This window comes from Oncorhynchus kisutch, linkage group LG6, assembly GCF_002021735.2.
Source record: "Oncorhynchus kisutch isolate 150728-3 linkage group LG6, Okis_V2, whole genome shotgun sequence".
In the NCBI taxonomy this organism is placed as follows: Eukaryota; Metazoa; Chordata; class Actinopteri; order Salmoniformes; family Salmonidae; genus Oncorhynchus; species Oncorhynchus kisutch.
In genome coordinates, this window is record NC_034179.2 from 67,437,158 (window position 1) to 67,451,898 (window position 14,741).

Below are 14,741 nucleotides of genomic sequence, written 5' to 3' on the forward strand. Positions count from 1 at the left end.
ACTCCACCAATGAGGCCTTTATGGTAGAGTGGCCAGACGGAAGCCAATCCTCAGTACAAGGCACACGACAGCCCACTTGGAGTTTGCCTAAAGGCACCCAAAGGACTCTGACCATGGAAAAAAGATTCTCTGGTCTGATGAAACCAATATTGAACTCTTTGGCCTGAATGCCAAGCGTCATGTCTGGAGGAAACGTGCCACCATCCCTATGGTGAAGCATGGTGGTGGCAGCATCATGCTGTGGGGATATTTTTCAGCTGCAGGGTCTGGGACACTTGTCAGGATCGAGGTAAAGATGAACAGAGCAAAGTACAGAGATCCTTGAATGAAAACCTGCTCTAGAGCGCTCAGGACCTCAGACTAGGGTGAATGTTCACTTCCCAACAGGACAATGCAGGAGTGGCTTCGGAACAAGTCCCAATGTCCTTGAGACCCAGTCAAAGCCCGCACTTGAACCTGATCTAACATCTCTGGAGAGACTTGAAAATAGCTGTGCAGCGATGCTCCCCATCCAACACGACAGAGCTTGATAGGATCTTCAGAGAAGAATGGGAGAATCTCCCCAAATACAGGTGTGCTTAGCTTGTAGCAACATACCAAAGAGACTGTAATTGCTGCCAAAGGTGCTTCAAGAAAGTACTGCGTAAAGTGTCTGAATTCTTATGTAAATGTGATATTTCCAGGTTTACAAATACATTTTAAAAATTGCAAAAAATCTCAACCTGTTTTTGCTTTGTCATTGTGGTATTGTATGTAGATTTCGATTAAGGCTGTAACAAAAATGTGTAAAAAGTCAAGGGATCTGAATACTTTCCAAATGCGCTGTATGTACAGTATATTACAAATTGCTCTCATTAATGAGAACCTTGTGTCCATGGAAATATTCTTACCCATACATAATTATTACATAATCCAGCTTCTAACCTACGATTTGTCTGCAGGACTGTAGCTCATTGACTTTTGCTAACCAAATTATTGTCTTTACATTCAGTATGTTTTTCATCCGAGCACTAGTGTCATACTCTTACTTGGTAACAATTACCGGGCAGATAGTGCTCAACAATTCTGCATTTTGGTTAGCTACAGTATATTTGAATATTGGCTACAATGCAGAACACTACTTTGTGGTTGTGGTCATGATGGGATGCGGAAACAAAACAGGAACATGAGAAATGTTTTGAGTGGAAAATGTACACCTGCTTTTAGTGTGTTTTGTGAAATAATTATAGACAAGACCTTGAGGTACAGCAATAATCTGTTACTATTGATGGGGTTACTGCTTTATCTTGGCCAGGTCACAGTTGTAAATGAGAACTTGTTCTCAACTGGCCTACCTGGTTATATAAAGGTGAAATAAAAAAATGACTGTCAGTATGTCCTTTCAAATAAATTCATCACAAGGTCAAAGTGCACTGGGTTACTCAAATTTGAAATGTATTCTATAATTAAGACTTAATCCAAGCAAATGTACAGCCTTGGTCATTGGTCAGTACGAACTGTTATTCCCACTTTAGTGTTGTGTCAGCATCCTCAGTGAGTGTTGTGACGTGGGTGACCTGTGGCTTACTGATTACATAGCACAGCCCACTAATAGCTAGGTGAGCTAGGTCTCTCCAACCCAGTCACAGACAGATGTAGAATAACAAAATCGGTACTACAGAAAAAGATCACACAAAGGAATTCAAATAAGTATTTTTTTTGTATAATGCCTTTATTACATAAAACATTTTTGAAATACAGTTCTGGATATTATTTTTCGTATGCATACACTCAATTTGTATTTTACACATTTGTACCCACACATGTATAACTATGAGCATTAGAGGATTTCATCTTAACAAAAAAATATATATATTATACACATTTTTCAAACATTTCAAGTAAGCATATTGACGTTTGTAGCTAGATATATACAGATTTGTACAAACTCAGTTTGGAATATGATTAAGTTTACAACACTGCACATATTTAACTAATCATTTACAGTCATGATAAAACAGAGCAGATGGCTTTAAAATGCATCTAACAGACTCTTGGAAGGAACCAGGCCTAGTTGGACATAGTAGTAAAGCCCAATTGCTGATTTTGGTTCAGCTCAACCGACAAATGGTCTCTGGCCCCCTCAGACCGGCTGGTGTAGAGGGGGCACTTGTTCTGGGAAGTTTTGAGCTGTGACCACCCCAACCCCCAAAAATAATTTATGTAGAGGGCTTTGTCTCCCTAATCTCCATAAGTCTATTGGCCTTACCCCTATCAGTTGTCAATCACTGTCTTTCGGTCATGTCATTGGCTGATGCGCACATCAGTCAACTCGGAGGCGGGTGTCCCTGAAGGGAGCAAGCGAGCAGACGGAATCAGATCCCCTGTCACCTCCCCCAACTTGCCCCGCCCCTTAGCCGCCCAACCACCACTGTTCGTGAGGTGGAGATGGGCGACGAGTCCAGACGGATTTTCTTGTCATCAGTGGTGACAGTCTTATACGTCGATGCGGAAGGACAGCAGCTTCTCTGAGTGCATGTTGTTGAGTGTGCGCAGGTCGGGCATCTTGAGCAGCAGCTTGGTGAAGCGAGAGGCGTCGCAGGGGTTGCTCTTGCTGACCAGGGCACGCAGCACTCTGATCAGAGACTCCTGAAGCAGCTCCACGGAGTTGAGGTTCTCGATGCCTGAGCGATCTGAAAGAGGACAGTGAAGAAAGAGAGCACCGTTAGACTACTTTACACTTTAGTATAGACCATTACTATGCCATAACAGTGAGTGATTTTTGAAGATTCAATGTTCCCCATCATTTTTTTCGGCGCTGAGCAAATTTCAGGTCTGTTGAGCGCAAACTTCAACATTGTGAAAATTCTGTGCAACTTCCAGCTCGCATTTACTGGGAACACTGAGGCTGTATCCGCTTTAAGTAACAGTGTCAGACAGTGGTCAAGTAGGCTACTGTGGCTTTTTGATCATAATGTAGGCCTACGAGAATGGACTCCCATCAAAAACAATGGAAAAAATACATTCCATAACATTTTAACATGGAAATGGCTGTTCTATCATTCAGCCTAAAGTAGCAGCCTATGTGTGGTGTTCAATGTAGGCCAACATGCATTGCTTGACTGAAAATGTTGTGGTGTTGTTTGATGAAACCACTTTCCAAAATATTACAGAGAATCAGACAAATGATGCTACTGCCTATAGGCTACTTAGCTTATTTAAGACTCTCTCAAAATACAACACTGCTCCTTTAAGACAAAAACAAGTTTTTTATCCAACTCCCTCTTTAAAGATGTCTAGAAATGTACATGGTTTGTGCTCTTGTAGGAAGCATTCCCTCCCCCATTGCTGAATACATATGATATATAACTGGGCTAATAACTCCTTAACTATCAAAGGATATGAACAAATGTACACACGTGGCTGCATGCAGCTCTTGCTTTGTCCTCAAAACAAGCGCATCTACTCTTGACCGCTCATGCTGTTAACACAGTCCAGTTCAAAGTGAATGGCACAGATCCATATATGGCAATCTCACGCTTCTCTGCGCGGGCTGTTATTTCTTCTGCGCGGCAGTCCCGTGGGAACATTGGTCATGGTGATTTACTGGCAGGACAAGTATAGTACTTGAGCTCTAACTGCTTAAATAGGTTGTTAAACTAAATAATAAGGCTTCTCGTTGTTCTTACCTGCAGACACTAGCACTACAGCGGTGAAGAGACCCAGCTCCTCGGCCGTGAGCTCTAGGGAGTTGAGCTTCTCGCTGAATTCAAACATGGTGTCTAGCAGGCCTCCCATGCCCATTCCCTTCAGTGCCTCCAGGCTGTAGGTGGTACCTGAGATGAAGGTGACAGTCTGCTCCTTCACGTTGAAGAGGGAGGCAAAGCGCACCATCAAGACCTGTAACAGAAGCAAGGGAAAAGTGAGTGGGTGTTGAGTCATTGTATCTTCTCAATACAGTACAGCTGTGAGTATTTTTGTTTATCACTGTATGAAGTTTCTTTGCATATCTGTTTGCACACATTTCACGGATGCCTACCTCAAAGGTGCCGGCCTTGAGCAGGGTGACTTGGTCGTTCTCGGAGAGTGCACTGAACCCTGGAATGTGCTTTGCGAACTCCACCACCTCACGCACAGCCGGCGTGAAGCTGAGCGAGAAGTCCTCCCAGATCTCCTGGGGGGTCTTGTTGGGTTCGGTTTGGGGGAACATGTTCATTGGACATGCCTGGAGGACCGAGGAGAACCGTAATCAGCATTTTCCTATATGCTATGACTACTTGCCACTATTATTGACAATCTTTGACATCAAGATCTTTTCTATGTTGCTGTTCTGTTCAGTGACTCACCAGCACAATGTCCTTGTGGTTTTTCCATGGGAAGTTCTGGCCCTGGGGGATGCTGCTAGTCTCAATGCTTTGGTGGCTCCCGAACAGGTTGCTGTTGTGGAACTGCTTGCCGTTGTTCTGGTGATGTCTGTCAGACATGGCCATGAAGCCATGGTTCTGGAGGGCCACATTGTTGTTTTGGTGGTAGATTGTGTTGATGCTGTTCTGGTGGTAGCCAGCAGAACAGTAGTTTGAGCCCCAGTTGTCCACCTCTCCGTTATGCAATCTCGCAGAATCGCCCAGCTTGTCGTGGGCGTAAACAAAGGTCTCACGGTGCGCCCGGGCAATGGCCGTTATGGTGCAGTCCACCCCAGGGCTGGGGCACAGGGGTGGAGAGCTGGCCAACAGTGGCGGGCTTTGGTTGGATGGTGGGGGCAGAGGGGAAGCAGGGGCTTGTACTGGAGGAGAGGAGGAAGGGGCAAAAGGCAGGGCCTGGGGCTGGAGTGCCACAGTCAGACCCGGGCAGGGAGAAGAGGAAGTGGGAGAAGGGGGAGAGTTGTGAGTCAGGCTGGCCAGCTGGAACTCGTTTTGCATGTTGTTCATGCTGTTCATGGTGCTCTGCATCTCTGCCAGCATGCGCTGCTTCTCACGCTTGGGTATTCTGCCAAAGCGAACAGCTGGGGAGAGAGAAAGAGACATGTTGAGTCAACAGCCCTAACAGGGATGAGAGTGTAGTAGAACTATTAAACCTTTTTTGTGGCTGCATGTGTCATGTTTTAGCATATGAAGCTGTACTTACCATCGCGGGACATGCCCACGGACAGACACTTTTTGAAGCGGCACTGCTGGCAGCGGTTGCGGTTAATCCTCATGATGGTGCAGGTCTCGTTCTTCAGGCACTTTTTGTACTGGATGTTCTGCTGGATACTGCGTCGGAAGAATCCCTTGCAGCCCTCACAGGCATGGACCCCATAGTGGAAGCCTGAGGCGACGTCTCCACACACTTTACACAGCAGCACCATCCCATTCAGTTCTGTTACAAACATAAAGAGGATTTAAAGTTGTAGTTCCAGGAATGACAGATAGGGGTGCACAATCTGGATTCATATAAAGTATTGGGGTTCTGGTATGGGGGTCTACTCACTGGTAAGGCTTGCCACGGACTTGCTGGGGGAGCAGCGAGAAATGCTGCTGTCATTACGACCCCTAAGCCTTGGGGACCCTCCGGAGCCGGAAGAGGAGTTGCCATCATCACCATTGGAGGAGCTGGAGCTGCCACTGCTGGAGTAGGCATTGGAGAAGCCCTGGGAGCCGTTGGGGGAGGGAGGGAAGGAGGCTCCGAAGGAGTTCTCGCTGTACATAGACACTGGGCTGGTGCGGTTCGGTGAGCAGCCACTGGAGCCGATGTAGGAGATTACGCCCCCTGGCGACAAAAGAAAGAGCGAGAGGACTGCTTGTTAGAATGGATGCGTGGTTTAAAAACAGTGAGATAATTTAATTGGTCACATTTAGTGCTCTGTTCTTTGACACTCTAACCATTGGACATCAGTCAACTGCCAGTGAGGACAGATGGAAACTAAAACAGAGGAGGTAAAGAGGAAGAGGGTTGGAGAGAGGACGCCCACTGGTTAGGATTGATATTGCGCCCATTCATGTTCATTGACAAAAAACGTGGGAGCGGCTGCAACTTTGTATAATTCTATACATTCCAAATGTTCCCGTAGCTACCCAGGACAATTATGGAAGGAAACCGTGGCAATGCTATGATAACCATAGCAACAGAGTGACTGCGGAGAGTCCAAGAAGACAAGTGGCTGGGAAAAAAACACTGCTTTCCAGGAAATGTTGGCAGGAAAGGCTGCTGGCTTTCCGTTTATTTTTCTAGTTCAGAGGTGGTCACCACACTTTCCAAAACAGAGGCCTTGACCACAGAGTACATTTTTATAGGAAGCCATAAGGGCAAGATTGTCCTGTGTGGGTTGTACCACGTGAGCAAGCATCACCTACAGAACATTCTTGACATTACGGAAGAAGCCATTGCAGCATGGAGAATGATCACGTTCTTTTTGGATCCTGCCCAATGGCACAGACAGTGCTATTGCTGTTGTGCAGTCTCATTTACCAGACATAGCCACCCACACGAGTGGATTTAGATACTCTTGCGCTCTCTCTCTCTCTCTCTCTCTCTCTCTCTCTCTCTTTGTTGGAACTCTCCTGACAACTTTTACTTGCCCTACTTCCCTTTCTCTCCAACTCTCCCTTTACACTCTCCTTGAAACTCTGTTATTCTCTCTCCACACCCCCTGCCCTCTGTACTCTTTTTTTGCTCATACTCTGTTTCTCTTCTCCCTCTCCCTCTCTCACTTTCATTCTCTTTCTCCCTCCTGCTTGTTCTAATCCAGCTGTCTCGGTTTCTCCCGCTGTGAAGGCTAATTCTCACAAGTTCCGTTCAAGGATCACGTTTCACCACAGCTGGCCACCCACACACCAACTCGTGCCCAGTCGCCGGGGGGTGCCATGCACATGGCTACCAGGAATGGCTAATCGCTTTTTAAATGCCAAATGGTGTGCCCCGCCCTTTTCCACACACAGCGTCCCTGCCGAAACCCCAACCTACAAAGCATGTGCCCAACACTTTCTGCACTTCCTGTTGACTCCAATTAACCTGTGCTCTAATACCAGATCAACTGTATTGTGTTGTTGTTAGGGGATAATGTGTTGTTGTTAGATTATGTGTTTTTTTGTGAGGAGATAATGTGTTGTTTTAAGGAGTCATTTGCAGGACATTTTATTGTGTTGTTGAGGCTTTAATTGATGATGCCCTTAAACTGTCTTTGTGATTTAATTTCCCTGCATTGATGGCAAGCTGCCCACCTACTGTATGTTTGGGTGGGGCCTATTGAAGGATGGGATCATTGTTTTGTGCTTAACAAAACCAAACTCTATACTTCTGTTCTGCGAGCCTGACATTTCAAACTGGATGAATTCCAATTTCCTGATTGAACAAACAGTGAGAGAATGTTTTGTCTGTTCTGTTCCTTTTGAGACATTCCAATCTCAGAATCCAGCCAGCCAGGCACCCCTGGAGGAGAAACATAATTCACTGTGGAATGGAACATAAGGTCTTATAGGGTCACTGGGTCAGGTGTCACCACAACACGTGCACTTCCTTGTCCTGCCTGGTGCTATAGTATTAATGCTCCTCCCTCTCTCTCTCCACTGCATGCTTTCACTCCCTTTGCTCTGTCTTCCACCTCCTGACTTTCTATCCCCAAATAATCTATTATCCACAATAACCAATCAGTGAGTGGAAGATAAGATTGCTTTTGTATAAAAATCAATAACTTGCCATGTTAAACCAACACTTGTAAAGTCAACGTGAAATGAAGAAAACACATCAATAGATATAGCTCTGAATATTGAACTAGTCTTAGTGAGTAAACATACATTCAGAGTGAGGTATTTGAAAGAAATGTAATAGTTCATCGAAAGCTATGCATGGGAGAGCCATGGAATGAAAACGGGTTGGACTGCAGACTTGCGTTGCTTGAGGAGCAGCACTAGTGTAGGCTGGCTGGAATACATTCTAGTCACGCCCTTACTCAACGTGCGCTCCTCCAACAGCAGGTTATTCAACGAGGCTGGCAAACTGACTGACTGTGCAATACACCCCCCATGGAACACGCCAACTGTTTCTAGTACAGCCTCACGTTCCCTCCCGCCTGGCGCTATCCACGTTCCCTCCCGCCTGGCGCTATCCATGGTACCTAATAGACAGTCAATTCCCACAATATACTCCTTAGATAATCTAATGTAATTTACAACATACTTGCTGAATATATCTGAAAAGCTTGGCATCTATCTATGTTTTCACTTTGCTATGTTGTAGCTGTACAATATAATTGTATGTATTGAAAATGTATTTTCTCTGAACCTATATTCAAATGAATGAACCTATAAATGCTTTATTAGACCTACTATCGCCTTGCCCTAATAATAATATAATAAAGGTCAACTCATTATTTTGGACATCTTAGATATCGAAAGGGAATGTCCCAATCGCCCTGCAAGTATTTGGTTATGCCTGTGTAATTATGTCAGCAACAATAAGTTATGATGCCTTACATAAATGTTCGTGTCCCACGTTTCAATCTAACACGTGACTGAATGATGTCCTGATCGAATCGCAATAATTACCCCCGCCAGCTATCCAATAGCAGTGCACACATGGCATCCAAGACCGCTTCACCCATGGGACTCTGACGAGAAATTATGCAATGAGCTTGCTCTCTATACCGATGGAGATTGGTGGAGAACGGTGAATGAAAACAAAACGCACATGGCTAGCTTGGCGGGCCATGTGAATTGGGAAAAAAACATGCGCGGATGTCTGCATCAAAGGGATGTCCGTCCACCTTACATGACCTACTTCCCCCCGAACTATTTTAGAGCACTGTGTCTCAAACCATGATGTTCTACCTACCACACGTACACCATCAAACAATGTATAGTACTTTAAATGTGTATTTAATTAAATGTACAGATAACTTATAGGCTATTACAAACTCCACGATACAACATTTCTTAATTTTGCTTTTACTGTGGCCAGTAATTCGACCTTGACAATGACAATTATGAAGAACGGTTGGGGTAAAATAGGCTACAGTAATGATAACACACAATCATCAGTGAATTCAAAATAAACACTATGAGGAATAGGCCTACTTCAAGCCTCATCAGCCATGGACTGAGGTTTGGCATGAGGAGAACTGTACAGAGACCCATTGAACTTTCCCCCATCTAGTGTTGCATCACAAGGATGATTCCATCAGCCACGTAAGTTCCATATACACAAAATGTAAAGTGCTTCAACAGACTGCCAACAAGCCAGGTAGCCAAAACAATATACGTAAAACACATAACCCCATTACACACGCACAACATGATAATCCTGAAGATGTACCTGTATTGTTGTTATTTGTGTCCATTGCTGTTGTTGCCATCCTGAGCTCCAAAACATTCATATAGATATCGGTGAAAATAGAAAACAGTTTAGGAAAGGATCAATTCCCTTCTGGCTAGGTTCTTGGCAAAAAGAAGGTCCTCTTCTCTGTTATAACGATGTCATTATGTTCCTCTTTATAATAAAAGCTCTATTTGAGTTCGAATACTCATTACAATACTTAAGAACCAAGGTTAATAAACTACCAAAGGATGCAGCTGCTATCGAGCAAGTTCCCGCGTAATGTGAAACACTTCTCTGTGAGCACTGCCAGCGAAAACAATTACGAAAAGCGTCTATGCTGTCTATGCTCTATCCGTGTAGGTCTGACCGCAGTTCCCAAGCTGGTCTGGTTTTTCTCAGTTTCCCTCGTCCTTAGGAAAGGAACGAGGACGCACTGCATGCCTGCTCTCACGGGGCTGAAAACGGGACCATGTGACCCCCGGGGAGTGCCTCGTGTCCCAGTGACACACTTTTTCTCCGAACACATCAAGCTTTTCTTTTAAACCCCCTGAGCACATGGAGATGGTAACTCCTACTAAAATGGCTACGAAAAATGTGCGGAAATAATATTTTAACGCTACCATTTTTAACTATAGGGGATAGGACAGACATATGCACAATATTTAATATAACCAAATGCGCAAAGCATTGGCACAAGTTCCATCTATCATTCAAATAGCGTCTAATTTGGATCTAATTGGACGTGTCTTTATATACTGGCTCACAAAGGGCGCCCCTTTTCATGTCTGGTGGGAATGTAGACGTGACCACAGACATTCACTTGATTACAATGAAAAGAATAATGAAACCTTTTGTGAAGCGAGGAACATTGCATTTCAAACATCGTAATATGATCAATAACAACGATTAGCTTTTATTCAGCTTTTCTGGCAGCATTGCACGCGATGGGAATGGGGTGATGGTGGTATAGAATACAAAAATAAAACTGTCCAAAAATAATTGCAGACAGTATCATAACACCTTACTTATTACCATTTTATAACCAGTGTTTTTGTAATAGGAAAACTCTGCAGGATCAAAAGGAACATGATATGCCTGCATATAATGTGCACCATTTCTGCCAGACTGTTTACAGCGCCCCACTCTATTATACTCTGTGTACATTGTCCTCATGCCCCCACATTGTGCTGCTGTGGGTACATGTAAAGATCACCTAGCCCAATTCTGCGACTTCCCCTGAAGATCTAATTTATTTCCCATTATACGCAGCTACAGTAGCACATTTGGTTCATTGGAAGTTGTGAGAACGTATGTTTGTGGTTTCCAATTGGTTCTGTGAACGAACCCATACGTTTCCTGCCTGGTAAAATTGAATGTTCAGTACATATTCTGTGAACTTATTTTTAGGTTGCAGGGAGGTTCTGAGAACGTTTTGCTCTGGCTTCTTGAAAGTTTGTCTGGGAGGTTTTATTAACGTCTGAGAAGGGAAATGATTGGTTATTTAGAGTTTTTTTAATAACTTCCTTAAAACTCTTTAGAACCCATAGCAGCCGTCAACTGCCTTTTTAAAAATTACTATTACAGACGCCAATGCCCTTGTTTTTCTAACAATAATACACTATATATACAAAAGTATGCGAACAACCCTTCAAATTGGTAGTTTCGGCTATTTCAGCCACACCTTTTGCTGACAGGTGTATAAAATCGAGCACACAGCCATGCAATCTTCATAGACAAACATTGGCAGTAGAATGCCCTTACTGAAGAGCTCAGTGACTCATAGGATGCCACCTTTCCAACAAGTAAATTTGTATAATTTCTGCACTGCTAGAGCTGCCCCGGTCAACCGTAAGTGCTGTTATTGTGAAGTGGAAACGTCTAGGAGCAACAACGGCTCAGCCAAAAAATGGTAGGCCACACAAGCTTACAGAATGGAACCGCCGAGTGCTGAAGCACGTAGCACGTAAAAATCGCCTGTCCTCGGGTGCAACACTCATTACCGAGTTGCAAGCTGCTTCTGGAAGCAACATCAGCACCGTTCCTTTTTTTAAATCAGGCACTTCATGAAATGGGTTTCCATGGCTGAGCAGCCGCGCACACAAGCCTAAGATCCCCATGCGTAATGCCAAGCCTCGGCTGGTGTGGTGTAAAGCTCGCCACCATTGGACTCCGTAGCAGTGGAAACTCGTTCTCTGGCCATCACACTTCACCATCTGGAAGTCTGATAGACGAATCTGAGTTTGGCGGATGCCAGGAGAACGCTACTTGCCCAAATGCATAGTGCCAACTGTAAGGTTTGGTGGAGGAGGAATAATGGTCTGGGGCTGTTTTTCATGGTTCAGGCTAGGCCCCTTCGTTCCAGTGGACATTTTAACTCTACAACATACAATGACATTCTAGACTATTCTGTGCTTCCAACTTTGTGGCAACAGTTTGGGGAAAGCCCTGCCCTGTTATGGCATTCCAATTTCTTATTTATTTAACTAGGGAAGTCAGTTAAGAACACATTTTTATTTATAATGATGGCCTACCCCGGCCAAACCCCAACCAAGATGATGCTGGGCCAATTGTGCACCGCCCTATGGGACTCCCAAGCACGGCCGGTTGTGATACAACCTGGAATCAAACCAGGGTCTGTAGTAACGCCTCTAGCATTGAGATGCAGTGCCTTAGACCGCTGCGCCAATCAGGAGCCCCCTACACTGCGCCAATGCCCCGTGCACTAAGTGAGGTCCATATAGAAATGGTTTGCTGAGATTGGTGTGGAAGAACTTGATTGGCCTGTACAAAGCCCTGACCTCAACCCCATTGGACACCTTTGGGTTGAATTAGAACGCAGACTGCGAGCCAGGCCTAATCGCCCAACATCAGCCCCCAACCTCACTAATGCTCTTGTGGCTGAATGGAAGCAAGTCCCCGGAGCAATGTTCCAACATCTAGGCTGAAATCAAGGATAGGCATTTGTTTTTATCTGTTGGGCTTAGGTTATATGTTTGCTAGGTGCAGATAAAGTGACCTTTTCCACATTTTGTTGCATTACGGACTTTTTCTAAAATGGATTAAATAGTGTTTTCCCTCATCAATCTCCACACAATACCCCATGTTCCTCTAGGTCAGTGAAAGTGAGGGAAGTGATGTGGAGAGTCAGGGCTCAGTGGCAAAAGGCAGGGAGGAAGAGTAGTTTGAGATGATTGGAGGGATAGAGATGTGGAGCAAGGAGGGAGAGTAGAGTGGAGGGAGAGGAGGAGGGAGAGGACGAAGTAGAGGGAGAGTACAAAGCAGAGGTAGAGGAGGGAAGGGAAGAGGGAGAGCACACCTGAGTGTGGAGCCTACGTTTCCATGCATTGTGTCAACCCCAAGTCCCACCATTCACCCTTGTACCACACAGCCTGGCCCTAAATTGACAGTGGCAGGTGTTTTGGAGTTGTTTTTAAAAGTAGTAGGAATTTATATATTTTCCAGAGCTTGTAATGGATTACAACAAGAAAATGGGCGGGGTTGACCATCTTGACTGAGGACTTATTGCAATGTTGGACAAACAGGCAGAAAATGGTGTAAGTATGTGCTTTGGGGGATGCTCAACATTGCCATCATAATCATGTGGGGGACCCTGCAAAGGCCCCTTCCCAGAAACCACAGGTGCTGGTCCCTGAAGGCATTCAAAAAGCAGCTTGTGCATTCACTTTGTGATATGGCTACAGTGGCAGGAGGAGGGGAGACAAGAGGGCGTGTGGACCGAGTTGTAACTCATTTGAAAGCAGGGGAAGTCTGAAGGGCGCAAGAGAGGGTGCGCATCCGGGGAGGATGCAGGACAAAGAGTGAGAGATATGTAGAGACCTCCTTTGGGTGCTCTACATATTCTGTGCCACTTTGCAGGATGGGGCCATGCTTCCAGAAGTTCCATGATATGTTGTAGGCTAAATGCAAACATTAAACTGACAGTGTGGAAAATGAATTTCTCCTACAAATATTTGATTGTCTCTGAACAGTTATGTTTTGTATATTCTCTCTTTATCTCTATCTAATACTTGTTGCATTCACCGAATTGTTGTCGAAGTAGGCTACTATTTCTACGTTTTGTGTCAAGCCTGGTCTGTACTAAATCTTATTGAGACAGGTTACCTACATTTTGAAATAGTCCCTGAATGGTTGTTTGCATTTTTACATTGTTGCAGAAGTAATAATCATTGTCAATCAAATAGCCTACTTTGTGTGGGTTTTGAAATACTTTCTGAATTTTGTCCTCTGGTCACATTTAGGATAGTTTTGTATTTGAATGTAAATAATATTTAAGTATATACTGAACAAAAATATAAACAAAGCATGCAACAATTTCAAAGATTTGACTTAGTTACAGTTCATAGAAGGAAATCAGTCAACTGAAATAAATACATCAGGACCTAATCTATGGATTTAATATGACTGGGCAGGGGCGCACTGGGTAGCCAGGTCCAGCCAATCGGAATGCGTTTTTCCCCACAAAACGGCTTGATTATAGAAAGAAATACTAATCAGTACCCCCTCCTCAGACAATCCCACAGGTAAAGAAGCAGGGTGTAGAGGTCCTGGGCTGGCGTGGTTACTATACATCCTGTCGGGCTATATCACCACCTGGTACGGCAACTGCTCCGCCCACAACCGTAAGGCTCTCCAGAGGGTAGTGAGGTCTGCACAACGCATCACCGGGGGCAAACTACCTGCCCTCCAGGACACCTACACCACCCGATGTCACAGGAAGGCCATAAAGATCATCAAGGACAACAACCACCCGAGCCACTGCCTGTTCACCCCACTATCATCTAGAAGGCGAGGTCAGTACAGGTGCATCAAAGCAGGGACCGAGAGAGACTGAAAAACAGCTTCTATCTCAAGGCCATCAGACTGTTAAACAGCCACCACTAACATTGAGTGGCTGCTGCCATACATGTAAAAAAATTATCACTAGCCACTAGTCACTAGCCTTTAAACAATGGCACTTAATATAATGTTTACATACCCTACATTACTCATCTCATATGTATATACTGTACTCGATACCATCTACTGCATCTTGCCTATGCTGTTCTGTACCATCACTCATTCACATATCTTTATGTACATATTCTTCATCCCTTTACACTTGTGTGTATAAGGTAGCTGTTGTGAAATTGTTAGGTTAGATTACTCGTTGGTTATTACTGCATTGTCGGAACTAGAAGCACAAGCATTTCGCTACACTCGCATTAACATCTGCTAACCATGTGTATGTCACAAATAAAATTTGATTTGATTTGATTTACATGTGGTCTGCGGTTGTGAGGCAGGTTGGATGTACTGCCAAATTCTCTAAAACAACTCTGGAGGTGGCTTATGGTAGAGAAATGTACATAAAATTATCTGGAACCAGCTCTGGTGGACATTCCTGCATGCCAATAGCACGCTCCCTCAAAATTTGAGACATCTGTGGCATTGTGTTGCCTGACAAAACCGCA

At 44.5% G+C, this 14,741-nt stretch overlaps 1 protein-coding gene across 1 annotated transcript; it reads right to left on the bottom strand.

The window, feature by feature from the left end:
• Positions 1 to 1,690: 1,690 nt before the first annotated feature.
• LOC109893255 (nuclear receptor subfamily 1 group D member 1-like) lies at positions 1,691 to 9,753 on the bottom strand. The gene is made up of 7 exons (XM_020486386.2): positions 9,268 to 9,753; positions 5,449 to 5,727; positions 5,104 to 5,337; positions 4,326 to 4,981; positions 4,019 to 4,204; positions 3,669 to 3,879; positions 1,691 to 2,672 (listed from the first exon to the last, which is right to left on the bottom strand). The coding sequence occupies exons 1-7, from the start codon at positions 9,326 to 9,328 to the stop codon at positions 2,476 to 2,478; spliced, it is 1,824 nt and encodes a 607-aa protein (XP_020341975.1). The 5' UTR covers positions 9,329 to 9,753; the 3' UTR covers positions 1,691 to 2,475.
• Positions 9,754 to 14,741: the final 4,988 nt, after the last annotated feature.